The 16,961-nt window shown below is 43.0% G+C and overlaps 1 protein-coding gene across 1 annotated transcript in view; it reads left to right on the top strand.

Annotated features, from left to right (window-relative positions):
- CCDC7 (coiled-coil domain containing 7) overlaps nucleotides 1-16,961 on the top strand; it is a 75,000-nt gene that overhangs the window by 39,954 nt on the left and 18,085 nt on the right. Inside the window, exons 11-14 of the mRNA XM_019529147.1 lie at nucleotides 10,856-10,931; nucleotides 11,933-11,963; nucleotides 12,930-13,028; nucleotides 14,515-14,618. Coding sequence (XP_019384692.1) covers nucleotides 10,856-10,931; nucleotides 11,933-11,963; nucleotides 12,930-13,028; nucleotides 14,515-14,618 — 310 coding nt within the window. The remainder of the gene's footprint in view (nucleotides 1-10,855; nucleotides 10,932-11,932; nucleotides 11,964-12,929; nucleotides 13,029-14,514; nucleotides 14,619-16,961) is intronic.

Here is a 16,961-nt window from a genome sequence, read left to right as displayed (position 1 = left end):
CATCTGCATCTGATGCTTTTGTGACCTGATCATAAAAGGCAATCAGGTTGGTCTGACATGACCTGCCCCTAATGAAACCGTGCTGGTTGCCCTTGAGCATCATCCCTGAAGCTGGCCAATCACAGATGTGCTCCTTGAGGATCTTTTCAAAGAGTTTCCCTAGGATTGAGGTAAGACCTATAGTTGCCCGGGTCCTCCCTCCTCCCTTTTTTAAAGATGGGGAGCACGTTGGCTATCTTGCAATCATCTGGCACCTGGCCTGAGCACCATGAGTGCTCGTAAAGCTGTGCCAAGGGCCCTGCAATAACCAACCCCTGTTAGCTCCCTCAACACCCTGGGGTGGAGAACATCTGGATGCGCTGATCTGAACACATCCAGCCCCTCCAGAAGCTCTCTAACCCGGTCCTTCCCAACCTGAGGTCTGGAGGCGTTCCCCTCAAGTCTGTCTTGCATCACGGTGGGGAAGTCCTGGTCCCCGCACAAGAAAATGGAGGTGAAGAATTGGTTAAAGAGGTCTGCTTTCTCCTCTGGCGCAACCACCAGATTGCCCAGAGAATCTTGCAAGGGCCCCACATTTCCCGGTGCTTTCTTCATCCTCCCTATATACTTGAAAAAGGACTTTTTATTCTCTGATTTTGGACGCTAGTCCTAGCTTTATGTCCACCTTAGGTTTCCTGAGAGCCCCCCTATGGGCCTGAGCAGAGGACGTATACTCCTCTTTGGAGATAGCATCCCCCTTCCACTGGTTGTATGACACCTTTTTGGCAATCAGGCATTCCCGTACGCCCTTGGTGAGCCAGGGGGGCTTTCGGGCACTCTTGTCCCCCTTGCTTGTTGGGATGGTCACTCCTTGGGCCCTGAGTATCGTCTCCTTAAGGAACAACCACTCATCTTGGGCACTGAGTTCCCCTGCTCTCGGGAACCCCAGCACCTCTCCCACTAATCTCAACTTGTTGAAGTTGGTCCTCTTGAAGTCTAGGGCTACCACCTTGCTGCAGGCCCTTGACACCTTGTGCTGGATGGTGAATTCCAGCGAGCAATGGTCGCTATCACCCAGGTGATCAAGAGCCTGGAGGCCCCTTACCAGGTTGTCTCCTGTGGCCAGGACCAGGTCCAACAGGGCATTTCCTCTGGTGGGACTGTGCACCTCCTGAATTAAGTGGAGGTCCTGTATCTCGGCCAGGAACCTCCTGGAATGGTCTGACCTGGCTGACTTCCTCCCAGCAGATGTCCGGGTAATTTAAATCACGCGTAACAACTACATCCCTTGCCTTAAGTGCCTCTACAAGCTGGCCTGAAAATTCCCGGTTCAGCTCCTTCCCGTGGTTGGGGGGTCTGTAGTAGACCCCCACCATTAGATCCCTCTCCCCACGGCCCCCTTGTATCTTGACCCAGAGAACTTAAGCTTGCCCCTCCTCTGAACCTGTTCTGCTGGCAGAGGATGTGTATTGCTCCTTGACATAGAGTGCCACACCCCCACCTTTCCTTCCTTCTCTATCCTGCCTGTAAAACCTATAGCCCCTAATGCTGACTGCCCAGTCGTGGGATGAATCCCACCACGTTTCTGTAAGCCCTGTTATGTCTGGGTCTGAACTGGCTATTCTGAGGGCGAGTTCCTCCTGTTTATTCCCCATACTACAAGCATTGGTATATAGGCATTTAAGGCCTTGCCTAGCTGCGTGTGCCACCCCCCGATTTGGGAGACTGTCTGGACCCCTGTTTCTTACCTGGGCACTCCTTGCATTTGTTACCTGTCTTGCTTGGGTGGTGTCTCCTTGTCTTCCTGCAGCTCCCTGCCCCGGTGAGGCTAGTTGATGATTCAGGTAAGGACATCTTTCTGAAATATCACCCACCTATGCTCCTGTTGAACAGCCCACTTGAGTCCCTTCTCAACCTGAGGAGAATCCACCCCATTTAAGTAGCTTACAGGCATAGTTGGTGGAAGGGGGGCTAATGGAGCTTAGCTCCACAAGTGTAGGGCAGCGGTAGGGCCACAAGGCAGCCCAGCCGCGGGCTCCCAGTGGCTGCAGCAGGGGTGGGGAGGAGAGCAGGCATAGCAATGAGGGAGGGAGTGGGGATGGGCAGGCACTGCACAGCCAGCGGGGTGAGGGACTGAAGATCCTGCTATGCATAGAAGGGGCAGGGGCAGGAGAGGAAGGGATACATAGTGGAAGTGCCCATGCTTGGGGCTGTTTTGCACCCTGCTCTGCCCTTCCCTTCACCCCAGCACAGGAGGTGCTCCACTGCTAAAACTCCTGCTGCCATGGGTGAAGCACCACCTTATGTGCTGCCCACACCTCCCAGGAACATGGTTGTTCTCTTGCCCCTGCACAGCAGCCATTCCTGGAGCAGAGTCATGCAGGCAGTGTCTACTGTGCCTCCTTCCCTCCCAAGAAGGGTAGTTGTTGCACATGAAGGCAAAAGGGTGGAGGAGAAACAGGATGACAAGTTTGGTGGCCCATACAGGGACTGAACCTATGACCTTTGGATTATTAACACCATGCTACAGCCAACAGAGTTAACTGGCTACCTGGCAAACCTCACTGAGTTGAGCACTTGTTGAGATGCACACAGCACCTGCCTCCAGGTCCAGCAGCCTGGACCCACTGCCAATACAAAGGTGGGCAGAGCGAGCAGCCTGCTTGGCCACAGGGCAGCCCTGCATGTGGGACCGGGGCCAGGTGTATGGAGTTGGGTAGGTGGGAGGGAGGATTTGGTTGCTGCCTTGGCTCTTCCCAGCTCCTGCTAGTGGGACATGCAGAGGAGCCAGGTCTGCAGTGCTGCCGGCACCAGCACCAGCACCAGGGCAAGCTGCTTCCCTTCTCTGCCCCCTCGTGGCTTAGTCCCACGCCCTGCCCTCCCATAGCCCTTTCCCTTTACCCTGCAACTTCCCTCGCAGACTTACCTGCTGTGGGGGAGAGGGCATGTGCACACACGCTCAGACCTCCCCAGTTTTTCTTCCTCCACCTATGCTTACAGGACCCTGTGGTCATTTCTTGCTCTCTGGAGAAAGCTGTAGTTCCAGTTGTCTCACCACACTTGAATATTTTTATACTGTTTCCGGACCTTTTTAAAAGGACAGCTGACTTCTTTCAGTTACCTCCTAAAGAGACTCAAGAACCATCTTGCATGCTAAGATACGTTTTACATTGTTTAACTTCTGGGAGACTATACCTCCTAACTAATGCAGTTAATGGCTACTCAAATAGCTTGATAGACTTGTTCCAGAAATACCAAAGGAAAGGCCTTCCGTTGCAGCTAAATTTTTCTACTTACACGGTACTGGTCACCAACGAGTACCAAAGTGATGATGAAAGGAAGTGAGCCAAAATTTTGAGATTTGTTTGGTCACAAGGGATGTCCTTTAGCAGGCTTGCAGGCTACCAGGCCTTATTGGCATACCATGATTTTTATGAATTAAGAAAACATTCTGGCATTTGTAGATAAATGGTTGTTTGATAGTAAAGGGAGGTTCTCTGTATTTGCTACCAAAGGCCTAGCATCCAAGACTACTTTTCAAGCTGCGCTGTATACAAGCAACATTGCCTCTAGATCTGTGGCCTTAGTGGTGGCAATGAGACGATGATCTTAACTTCAAGGGGCTGATTTTGCAGAGGAGGTCAGTCTACTGAGGTAGATTTAGGAATATTTGTTTAGAAGGTCCTTTCCAGTCCTTTGAGTCCAGTTCTTTGCATTCATCAGCAACCTTTTGTCCAAAAGAGCCTCTGGTACCCATTTTTACATAATTCCTTAGAACTTGGAAGCTGGTGGCAACTCTTGCCTTTCAGGATCTTTGTTATATTCTCTATTAATGTATTTGGTCTGAAAACAATATGGAAAAATCCAAGTTAATACCACTTTAAAAGGTGAATCTTGTAAGGGCAATCAGAACCATTGCTTCCGAACATAGGACTGGAAGCTGAAAGATTTTATTTTCACCTGTCAGATCTAAGAATAACTAGATGCTGCCATTATTAGGTAGTTTCATAGTTTCTAGGGTCGGAAGGGACCTGAGCAGATCATCAAGTCCAACTCCCTGCCGTGGCAGGAAAGAGTACTGGGGTCAAATGACCCAGCAAGGTGCTTGTCTAACTTTGTCTTAAAGACCCCCAAGGTAGGAGCCAGCACCACTTCACTTGGAAGTTGGATCCAGATCCTAGCTGCCTTGACAGTGAAGTAGCGCCTCCTGATGTCTAATCTGAATTTACCCTTTGCCAGTTTGTGACCGTTATTTCTAGTCACTCCTGTTGTCACTCCAGGTATCTATATCGGGGAATTTAAAATCTCTCATAAAGCCACAATTTCAAGTAATACTTATCCTTCTAGTAGCATTAGATATTTTTGTTTATTCAAATCCAGACCTATGACAGATTCTCAGTTCTATCCCAGTGAATTTTTCTGTGGTCTCTAACAGCATGCTTGGAGGCCTGAGGTGACCACTCTAGACTCCGCTTTGTGGTTTATCATTGCCCTTTAAGAGCCACTACCTTCTAAGAGTCTGCACTCTACATCCTCTTGATTTGCCAGCAGCTCCTGAGCTTGAAATTGTCTGCACAGCCTTCCCCCCTGTATCAAGTCTGCAACTGTCTGTCTTAACCCATTATTTTTGGCTTGATCTACTTTTCCATAAATTCTGTCAGATCACACGTTGTGTATGAATAACTTCTTTCAGGGGTAATATGCAGATGACAGCTTCTATATCTTATCCTAATTTTCTTTTCAGTTATTCATATAATCTCTCGTTGTATCATTCACCATTATCTTTTCTTCCTTGTCCTTGCCATAAAAGCAACAAAGCCACAGGCACCTTCCCCTCCAAACCTCTTGGGAAATTCTTGTTTACTGTTTTCTATTTGCTGGGTTTATTTAAATTATGACAGATAAGAGAACATGTCTACTCTAGTAGATAGAATCTATTCTAAACACCCTGGTGAAAACTTGTTTGTGTTCTCAGGCATATATACACATGGGCAGATACGGGGAGAGGCAAAGGTATGCCTCTTTGCCACTGCTGGCTCCCTCCTTTCTGAAATGGTGGAAAGAACTCAACAATGTTTGCAAAGGAACATTTTTCATACTTTTTCAATCTGAGATGCTAATAACAGAATCCCAAACTTGACCACTATACTGACTGCTTCAGAGAAAGAATGAACAATTAAATAATTAACAACACACACCACTATAACAACCTCTCCCTCTCAGAGAGAAGTACCATAGAATCCCTAAGCTCAAACCACCAAATAGTAATAAAATCAATGGATGAAGGAGGACCTATCATTATCCTTAGTCCTGAAGACTAGACTACATAAAGGAAGCCAACAGACAACTCTCTGATACCACCTACTATAAAATTCACAAACAAGGGAACCCTGGCAGACCTATGATATCCAACCTCACTAACAAAATATCAGATTTCATCGAATCAATCCTAAAACCTCTTGTCACCCAAAGAGCAAGTTTTATCCAAGATGCAACAGACTTTCTACGAAAACTTAGACATAGACCACCTTCCGAGCAACACCCTCCTTGCCACCATGGACATTACCAGATGATATACTAACATCCCACACCTGGGTGGCATTCAAGACTGCCATACATATCTGCAAGAACAGTATTGCAACTCAGTGTACAGACCCAAAGTTATTACTGGACTTATACACTTTGTTCTCAAACACATCAACTTCACTTTCAATAACCAACAGATCCTCCAGACCATGGGCACAGCTATGGGCACCAAAATGGCCCCACAGTATGCCAACCTTTTCATGAGCTGCCTGGAAGAAAATTTCCTCAAGGACTGCACCATCAAACCCTTGCTATACTTAAGATATATCAAGGACATCTTTGTCGTTTGGACTGAAAACCTGCAATCTGATTGATTTCCATCAGAAATTCAACATGCAGCAGCTCTCCATCAGACTATCTCTGGAATACTCCAAAACCAACATTCACTTTTTAGACATGATGGTCACTATCCAGAATGGTACAATACAGATCACCATATACAAAAAACCCACAGAACCAGCAATCATCCTAAACACACCAAGCAAGCTGTAATGTATAGCTAAGCCCTCTGATACCACCACATTTGCACTAAGGAGAACACCTGTGATCACCAAATCTCAAAAGGGCCTTCACTCAACAAGAACATTCTTCCAGGGAGATAGATCACACTTTTGAAAAAGCCACCCAGATACCACATGAAGAATTGCTGCCATGCAGAAGAAACACCCCCCCATGAATTGCATACCACTGGTTATGACATATCATCCCTCCTTGGAACCTGTACAGAAAATCCTCAGACCTTTGCAGCCCATACTAGAAGGAGACCCAAGTCTCAGAGCGAGCTTCCCAGAACCACTCACCCTACCCTTTAAGCAAGCACTGAGCCTTGCCATCCTCATCATCAGAAGTAAACTTGCTATGGCCGAAAACACACTGAATGGATCCAGACTATGCCAGGACAAGAAATGTAAAACCAGCCAACACATCTCCACTACCCCCGACAACAGAAACATCAACATTCCTGGATCTTACACCTGCACCTCCAGAAATGTAATATAGCTCATCCAGTGCACCATATGCTTTGATGGAAATATGTAGGAAAAACCAAATGACAAGCACGCTCCAGAATGACCACACATTGTAAATCTATCAAAGACAAGAATATCCAGTTATCTGTGGGGGCACATTTCTCACAAGAAAACCACCCTCTCTCCAATCTCTCAGTTATATTCTCAAAGGGAATTTATAAAATACCTTTTACAAACAAGCCTATCAACTCCAGTTCATCAATCTACTGGATACAAAAAATCATGGACTAAATATAGACATTGGATTTATGACATATTATAACCTGCCTAACATCTGACTCCCCAGGTGAACCCTCCACTTTTTACCAGCTATTCTCATTCCTTCTGCCCATCCACCCTCCTATCTCATCCTTTGATTACAGCTACATTCATTCTCCTCCCCCCAGCACCGGTCCCTTGCCCATTGACTACCTGAATTCACATTTTCACTGACTGGCTTTCTTGCATACATATTGGCTTCTGGATGCTTTACCACTCAACCCAGGAAGAGCACAGACCATCTGCAGATGCTTCCTCAGCCTGACGAAGGGCATTTGTGCCTGAAAGCTTGCTAAGAACAATTTTTACAGCTATTTGAGTTGGTCTAATAAAAGATACCAGATTTACCCAAAGAAACTTGTCTGCCAATAACAGAAATAAGCACACAAGACTGGCCTACTGCCACAAAATCTTTGAACTCTCCAGGAAATGTGGTTGCATATAAAATTTACTTGCACTTGACATAATATAGAACTTTGGATATATTTTTACCATGCATTCAAGTTAATTCCAAGTTATAGACAACACAGTGGCCCTATTTTATAAACACTGCTTATAAAAAGAATCTTCCCCATTTTAATCAAGAAGCATTCCTATTATATTAATCAAGAAGTATATTCGGCTCCTGATCTCTTTCTTCATAGTTTACTTACCTGATCTGCAGAACACTTTGGTGGACAAGCTAACAAGGCATTTCTCCAATTATGATAGCGTGAGACATTTTCTTGGAACAGGTCTTCTTAGAGGGCAACCCTATCTGAGGCAAACAAGTGTCAGACTTCTAGCTCCAGAGGAGGAAAGTCTTGATGTTATTTCTGAAGACCTAAGTGAACACACATCTCTTGACTCTGACTTACCAGAATCCCAGCATCACTTAGGTGTCACCAGAATCATCTAAATATTATCAACATGGCCAATAACTGTAATTTTTTAAAATATTAAATCTGTCTATTTACCTGCCAAGGATGTTACCCCCATGTAGTCCTATTGATAACAGCATTAAGAGATGAGATTTACTCATTACTAGAATCCCTCTGTTTCAAGACCAGACTGAGTTTGAAAAAATCCTGGTCTGTAGTTATACAAGACACTTTAGTCCTCTCCAGGAAAGATTTCCCGAGACAATGCGCTGGAATGAGTGAAACTTACATGAGTGCAATTGGTGTTACATCAGAGTAAAAAAAACCAAAATGTTTTCAGACAGATTATAGAAATCCCTAAACCAGGGAAAATTGCCCGATTTGGTATAAAAATTTCTTCTGCTTTTTTCAGGGTTAAATACTATTGGTGTAAGATACACTGGTTTATGTTTTATCTGTCTACATCCATCCCAAAATAGTCCTTTGCTATAGCAAACAGACTATATTACCTTTTGCCACCTAGTTGTGAGGTATGCTGCCTAGTTGTGTGGGCTACCCTAGGGTAGTTGCATCCTGTATCTTTGTGATTTCAGTGCAGTTTATGTCAATATCCAAAACTGGTGGAATTTATATCTGGGTAGTGCAAGCCAAAAGTTACTTGGATAAATGGACAAGGTTTTCCTTTTGTTGTCTGTCTGCTGTTTCTGTACATCACACTTCTAAAGAGAGGCTTATGTTTTTTTGTTATCTGACAAAATGTTTTCCCTAAAGAACTGGTCTCTCCTTGGGACCTTAATTTTATCTTTCACCTTTGAACCCATATCAATAAGCTCCCTGTTACATCTTTACATGAAAACTACTAGGGGTGCATTGATAGAGATTTTTTTGGGACTGATACTGATAGCTGATTTTTAAGGAGTTATATTGGCCAATACTGATCTGATTTCTGATACCAGCCTGGCAGCTTGGAGAGCTGCCTCCAGCTGGTAAGTCTGGTGTGGTGGAGGGGAAGGGGCACAGATCAAGACCTCTGTGGAGAGGGAGGAGTGGGGCAGGGGCCAGGGCAAGGCCTGCCCAGCCAGGGTGGGGTGGGCACAAGACAGAGCCATGGCTTATTGAGGGTGTGTGGGGGAGCTTCCAGCAGTGTGTGCTGCTCATTTGGGAGCCACTTGATTGCTTGTCCGGTGGCTTCCATGGCTTATCCAGGAGGGCCTGGGGATGGGGCCTTTGTGGGGCTCTTCCTGTCCTGCCTTGCCCTGCCCCGCCCTATGCAGATCTGGGGGCACCCTGCCCCCCCACCATCCTCTCCCAGACAAGTAACGTACAGTGGTAGGAGCCACCCGCTCCCCGCCCTTTCCCCCTCCCCAGATGAGCTGTGGCTCTATCCTGTGCCTGCCCCACCTCAGCTGGGCAGCACTTGCCCCAGTCACTGCCCCAGCCCCACTCCTCCCTCAATGTGGAGGGCCTTGATCTGTCCTCCCACTCCCCTTCCACCACACCAGACTTACCACCTGCATGCAGCTCTCCAAGCTGTTGGGCTCTCTTCTTGCTGCCTGCATGCTGTGCTGTGGGTGCACATACACACGGGCATGTATTGGCCACATCAGGGTTATTTCTGATACGATCAATTTTCTTTATGTCTGTGCTGATCTGATATCAGACCAATGTATCAGTGCACCTCTAAAAACTACATTTTTAATTGCTGTTGTATCAGCAAGATGACTGCTCTAAGTTAGGTTCTGATTTTTATCCAGACAAGGTATTTCTGAGAACACGCTTGACGTTTCACTTCAAAGTTGTCACAAATTCTTATTTGAACAAAGCATTTAATTTACTCATATTTTTCCCTCACATCTCCCTCTTTCAAGAATGGAATTAATATTTTACTTGCAAGATATAAAGTTTAAAGTCTTTTGGACATCCAGATTAAAAAAAAGTGACTTAGGTGTAGCAAAGATGAACTTTTGGGCACGCAAATCTTAGGCACTTGGTTCCAGAACCAGACTCTACAAAGTTGAGTTAGGATGCCTACATTCACTGGACTTTAAATGGAGAGATTTAGGCTGCAGACATAGGACACTTTTTACTCCAAAGACATTTAACACAGACATTTTACTTCTCAAGAAAGTAACTTGGTAGTATTGAGTGGGGCACACAACCAGATCTCCCAAGCTGCCTACCTGAAGTTAGTGTTGTTAGAGCACCTGGCCACTAGGCGGTGAGAGAATCCATTAGCCTTGAACAAATGGCTACTCAGGGGTGAAATTTCAGTGGTAACAGATACATGACATGTACGCTACAGATGAGGATGTCTTCTGGAGTAAAGAGTGCAGATTAGAAGGAGCGTGCTTCTATAGTCTATAGATATAGGCACTTCTGTGGAAGCAGGGAATCCCTGGGCTTTGTTTTTTGCTGCCAGGGCTGTTTTTTCATTACACAGAAGCATTCGTTAGGAAGGGACCTCAAGAGTCGTCTGGTCCAACCCCCAGCACAAATGCAGGAATGCTATTGAAAACCTCCAGTGAAAAGGTTTTCACAACTTCCCTGGGCAATTATTGTCACTGCCTGACTGCTCTAACAGTAAGAAGTTTTTCCTAAAATATAATCTAAATCTATTTTGGTGCAATATAAAGCCAACAGTTCTCTTTTTATGGTAGCTTTTCAAATATTTGAAAACTGCTATCAAGTCCCCCCCCCCTTAATCTCCTTTTCTCCAAACTGAGCATACCTAATTCTCTCAACATTTTCTTATACAGCTTGCTTTCCAACCCATTTATCATTTTAGTTGCTCATCTCTGGACCATTCTCTTAAAATATGGAATCTATTCTATAGCACAGTGGTTAAAATACTTTGGACAAGTCCTCTTGTTGAGGGAGGGCAGCAAATCTCTTCTCCACTAGGAGTTATATTTGACATGTCTGTACTTATTTACACTGAGACATCTGAACTGAAATCTTTTCCTCATCATGTATGTTTTTGTTAGTATAGGATTGCTTATCATTGATTTTTTCCTCCTTTTTTTAAAGAAAAACTAATAGAGAATAAGTAATATGTAAGAAAATAAAACAAAAATTAGTTTCCGTTTTGTAAGATTCTTTTAGATGGTCTTATACAGCAAATGTTTCACAATTTTTATCTTGCAGAAACTATTGAAGTAATGAATACTCGCATATTAGAAATAATAAAAGTATTTGAAAGACAGACAAATAAGTTACAAAGGTAAGACTAGTGTCTGAACAGGAGGATAATTACATGCATTGTTACATGACCTCTATGCATAAAAATAGCACTTTGTCTCATCGTATGATAATTTGCAACCAAAACCATTTTTAATGAATTGAAATAATTACCACTGCTTTGTGTGAAGCAATTATTACTTATTCTTCCATGTGTGTGCTGATTCCTGAGCCTTTAACTTGGAGACTTTTAACCTTAGCAGTACTCATACTGTGTTCTCCAACCATTCCCATCTGAGTTCCTGAAACTGCACTTCTTAAAAAGGATTGATTCTGAGTTCTACTTAAAGTGTTTTTAGTCCCTCAGTGTCTGGTATATCCAACCAGTGCAACATTTGTCAGTCCTTAACACCAAGTAGAAGAAAGACATATGAGATAAAACTTTGCATGCATCTGCTTAATAAAATTCTCAGATCATCAGCACCCAGTTAATCAGCACTGAGCCACTGCTCTGGAGCAACATTGACCAGAACTGATTGAAAATCTTTGTCCCTGACCTCTTCTTGTCAGAAACTCTTAGCCCCTAGGTTCATCTCTGCCAATTCAGGAATCTACTACGCCTTATAAAAAGATAGGACTGACCATTCTGGTTTTGAGACCTCTGCTTGTAGGAGGTTTGTGGATCTTTATCGTTGACTACTCTGTTGATTTTATTCTACAGAAGTAATGGATGCAAAAGTCTCACAAGAAAATGGGAATTCTCTTTACACTTTATGTCCAGATAGATATATAGTTATGATGTGTCTTCCTTAAATAGTTAGTTATCCTGGGTTTAACACATTATAGACATTCCTGTCTGACCACAGACACTCACTTTGTTCATTCACTCTCTACATTTTGTTCATTTTAAACATAAATAAACGAGATTAAGTCATTTCATGAAGTGCTTTTTAAAAATGATATAGATTGCATATAATTTTGTCTCAACTAAGATTCAGCGATGAAAAACGAAAAAAAAAAAGTATGCCATGTTTTGTTTTTCAGAATTTTAAATGAACAAGATGTTCTTGAGGGTGTAAGTATACTTACATTTTAATTTTAAAATAGTGACTTTCGTAGAATATGGTTTGAGGTAAGAGCCTTTATTTTTCTGGAAGATCCTCATCCCTTCAGAAGAACTTCGGAAAAGTCTTGCTCTCAAGTAGCAGGGAATTAAAAGACCCAGAGAAATAATATGAACCCACTTATAACAGATGGTTCTGAATCTATTTATCTTTCATTTGCTTGGATTTTGAGGCATGTGCGTTAAAACAGTAGGTGCCAACCTTTTTGACAGGTGTGGCATATATTACCCCCGTATCCCTGAGTGCCACTGTGATCCCCTTCCCCTTCCTAATTGGCTGCTAAGCTTTCTTCTCTCTACCCTGTACTCCCTGTCTGATTTGCTCTTCTGCTTTTTGTTTTCTGCCCTGTGTTCCCTGCCCAATCTGCTACTCTGTTTTCTGCTCCCTGCCTTATCTGCTGTCTGTCCACTCTCTAGTCTGCTGTGTGCCACAGAGGCTTCCTGTTCCATATTTGGCATGCATACCATAGGTTGGCCCTTCCTGCTTTAAAATATTATATAACATTATAAAATATACAAGGAAATAGTGGTTATAAAAAAATATAAGGAGAGAGTGGAAGGAGGGGGAGGACAAGGGTGGGAACACACACATTCATGCTTACTTTAAGTTTAAAATTAAGACAGAATTAATATGTCCAAGAAATGGAAATGTTGAAATATATAAAAATCTGGGAGAAAACTAAGGACTCCACATTAGTGAACAATAGACACCTCCTTAGAATATGATAGGTGCCCCTCTCATTCACCAGTTACAGAAAGCACTTGGCACCGAGAAACATTCCTACCATTTCCAGCTGGAAACATAGTAGAGTAATTTTTTTTGTTTAGATGTTTTATATTTTTTAAGAGTTAGTAGTATTTAATATTAAACTAAAATTTTTAGTAATTAAATAGCCTAATATCAGTATCTTTATTTAGAAATACCAGAAGATAGAAAATGAATATCAGATACTAGCAGAAGAGAAACAGATAATGGAGAATGAACTTCAGAAGATGAAAGAGACAGAAAAAATGGAGGTTAATGTATGTATGTAGCAAATGGTTAACCATTTTAACAATAGGCAGGTAGTAGAAAAAGTTCGCTTCTACAAAGCAGTAATTCTGGTTGTTTTCTAGATAAACCCTTCAGAACAGTTTTGTGTCTTTATCTTTCCTTTTGTATTTTTAAGAAACAAAAAAATTGCTGGTATGTTTCTTCAGCTGTATCTCCTTTCCACAGATAAAGAATTTTAATATTCTTCTGGAAAGTAATACTAAACTTTCAGTGCTGCGGGGCTGTGTGCTCCAGCAGTCTCAGTGTTTCTTTATACTTGACATTTGTTATAGGTTAATTTAAGTTATTTCATGTTTTAAAATGCCTTTCAGCCATAAACAGTTACTTGTTAAAAACTGAGGTGTGGTATTCATGTAATGTTGCCTAGAAATAGGTTCTTTTCTACTCTTTTAATACCAGAAAACAGTAAAGAAAATTGTGAACCATGGGAGATTATACTTCCACACTGTAGAAGTTTCCTTCTATAAGCACCCCAAATCCCAAGACACAGAGAATATATGTATATTATTTCCCTGTGCAAACACAGATGACCTTAAAAGCAAAAATGTGACATCATGTTAAACATTCACTTCTTAAGGTATTTAGGGTTCTGTAAATGTGCACATTATTATATATGTTTAATTTCGTTATTGATGATATTTAAAATATTTGTCTTGACTGTGATTTATTAAAAACTCAGTAGGTGTCTGTTTGCAAGCATTGGAGGTCTTTAAGAGGAGACTGGACAAACACCTGGCTGGGGCCATCTGACACCAGCACTCTTTCCTGCCCAGGGGCAGGAGGTCAGACTCAATGGTCTTCTGAGGTCCCTTCCAACCCTAAAAATCTGTGAAATCTATTGTTATGTGTCCAGACAATTCATGAAAGTGCCAAATTCTTCTCTACCAGTTCATTAAATAGTTAATAAAAACAACCACCTTGGAACTCACTGTATTAAAATTCAGATACAAGCTATATTAAAATCCCCACATAATGTGTGCTAAAATCCCCATTTAAAGCTTGGTAATGACTTTGTGTCATGGCATATGCACATTAACCTATGCATCTCAGACTCCGTTTCCAAGTTGTAGCAAAATTTCATAGAGGTTTTCTCTCTGGCTGTCTTTAATCCCCAGCAAGTCTGGTTATCTCCTCATATATGCATCCTCCCTGTTCTTGTCACAAAGGTTGTGCAAAACGCAACAAATGAGTGTCAAAAGTGGTGGTTCTCATCAATCTCTGGCAGCCATCTGATGCTTCTAGTTATTTCTGTCTCAAATGTACGTTCAATTGGGTATTCCTTTCTTCTATCCATCCGCCTAGTAAAAGACTTGATAAGGGCAGAGTTCGTTTAGCATTTTAGGCAGTTTTTTGGTTTATATTACCAATATATTTGCAATGTAATATGCTACTCTTTGCTGGAAAAGAATAGTTACTATTATATTGATTTTAATGCATTACACTTTACAGAAAGAAAAAATAATGCCAGAACTTAGAAAGAAGATTTCAGCATTCTTGCAACCTTCTGAAAGTGAGACTCTTGAAGCAGCAATGGCAAAAATTCAAACAGGAGGGTAAGAACAAAACAGAATTAGGATTTAGGTGTCAGTTAGTTATTTCATTGGTTCCCCCCACACTCATTTAGATACTGATTCTGTGCTCCTATTTTAATATAAGGAGACGGGCTGGCAATTTCTCCAAAAACTCACTTTCTCAGAAAAAGTCAGGTTGCATAGTCTAGGAATTTAAAAGATAAAACTAATGATATCTCTAGAAGTTCTGTAGGTTATATAGTCCAAAAGCATCAGTCTTATTTGCTTACTTCAACTATGATGAGTGTCTTTGCACCTGAAAGTCTTGGAACACATATTAGCACTAGAGCAGTTCCACAACATTTCTGTGATATCATTTCACCCAGGAGACATGAAACTTCCTGAAGTTCTAGTTACAGTATTGCATACCATGTGAATGAGTGACTAGATCTGATATGTAATTCACATGGATATACCTAGGATTTTGAAAAGGAGGTGCAGGTGATGAGGTGCATCATCCCATAACACAGTGCATATTTTTCTTCAGTTAAAAAGAAACTAGAAACCTTATTAATAGACTAGGGGCTATATGTGACCTAAGCAAAAATAAATATAACAGCCTGTCAGGTGGCAGTCTATAGGCTCTAGAGCGGGGCAGGTACTTGATGTCACCCTCAAGCCTGGCCACAGACAGAAACGCTCCCTGTGTCTTGACACGTGGGTCTGCCAGACACTCCACCACAACTCCAAAATGCCCCTCAGTGCTTTCTGTGCATTGCCACTGCCACCTCAAATGCCCCCTGGTTCCACTCTGTCTTCTGTTATCCCACATAACTCCATACTCAGCTCCCACCCCATCATGCCACAAACCCATCAGACCCCATTATCCCTGTCACTCCCTCCATGAATCCACTGCACCTTACACAGACATGTTCCCATCTTGCCTCAGGTTCCCTGACCGCTCACCATCTCCCCTTATACTGCATTTAGCCCTCCTTTGAACATTCAAACCTCACTGCAGTCCCTGGGCCCCTTTCTCCCACAGTCCCTCTTGTTCCTACCCCATTTTACTCTCCTCTCCCCCCAGTACCACCATACCCCTCAGTTCTAAACTCCATCTGCCCCATACACATCCCTACCCCTGTAAAACCCCAGCCCCATCTCACCCCAGATCTCTCTACCACGCAGTTACCCCCTCACCCCTAAAATTTTCTTGATGCCCATGACTGCTCCCCTCCAGTCCCTTGTGTGGCCCCTGACAGCATCTTTCCCTCAAAACCACTCCCAAACAAGACTACAAGCTCCAAATAGTTCCCCTTACCTCTGACAGCCCCCAGCCATGGAGCAAGTGGGAGCAGGGCTTTAACTAGTAGTGCTCCCTTTCTTCTCACTGCATGCCCACAACTGGCCTCTTCCCTCTACCCTCAATATGCAGAAAAAAGCAGTTTGGGTTGGGGGAGGACTTTCTTCATGAAGCCAGTGGCAATGCCTCTACGTAGGAGATCAGCTGCACTCATCCACCCTTGCCAGCTTTATGTAGGCCTGGTTGTACCACTGGTACAGCTTCTATCATCTGCTGCAGTGAATAATACAAGAAAGGGTTGTTGCAGTAATTTATCTCTTTGACTGACCTTTGCAACTCCCTCCTGCTTCTTCTGTGCCATTGCACAAATCAGCTTGCTTTTAACTATGCCCCTCCATTCTCTCTCTCTGATTTGCTGTGGTTTGAATCTCCTAGGAACAAAACCACCCAGTACAAGTTTTTAGGTAGGAGTTCACCTTTATTGGACTTGCTGGGGAGTGAGCAGAGAGATATTGCTAGGAGTATAAAGCAGACAATATAACTAAAAAAAGGCTAGCTTGAATAGAGGAAGATCAAGGGTTGTTAATGCTTACGGAGTGAAGAGACTAGGAGAAATCCAGTAGATCTGTGAGCCATGAAGTCAGCTGACTCCCTCAGTTTGGCTTAATTTGAATTGTGGCTCTTCCTGCTGGACAGTTTGTTTTAAACTTTCAGCGGAGCAAGAATGAAAAGGGGGGTTGAGTGTGCCCATAAACCCCTTCCTGGACCTGTCTCTGCTAATTCATGAAAGCTATGTTCTTCAGACCCGTTGTCCTTTTGAGTTTTGTGTGACTGGTTAATGTTACAGAAGTCAGAATTCATAAAGAAAGCAAGTGAAGGTTCACTCTATTTATGGATGTACCCTTCCCATTCTTTGTTAGCACTTTTTAGAATCTTATGTTGATACTATTTTGTGGAGGAAGAAACTGAAAATTAGTTGTGCTTTCTTTATGAACTGTCAGTTTGAATGCTTATGCCAGTGGGCATGTGTATGGCTCAAGTGGATGCTCCTAAAGAGTTTTGAGCTTTTGTTTTAGGGACGT

This window comes from Crocodylus porosus, unplaced genomic scaffold (genome assembly GCF_001723895.1).
Source record: "Crocodylus porosus isolate Cpor-Errol unplaced genomic scaffold, CroPor_comp1, whole genome shotgun sequence".
In the NCBI taxonomy this organism is placed as follows: Eukaryota; Metazoa; Chordata; order Crocodylia; family Crocodylidae; genus Crocodylus; species Crocodylus porosus.
This window is presented reverse-complemented; position numbering and strand designations above follow the sequence as displayed.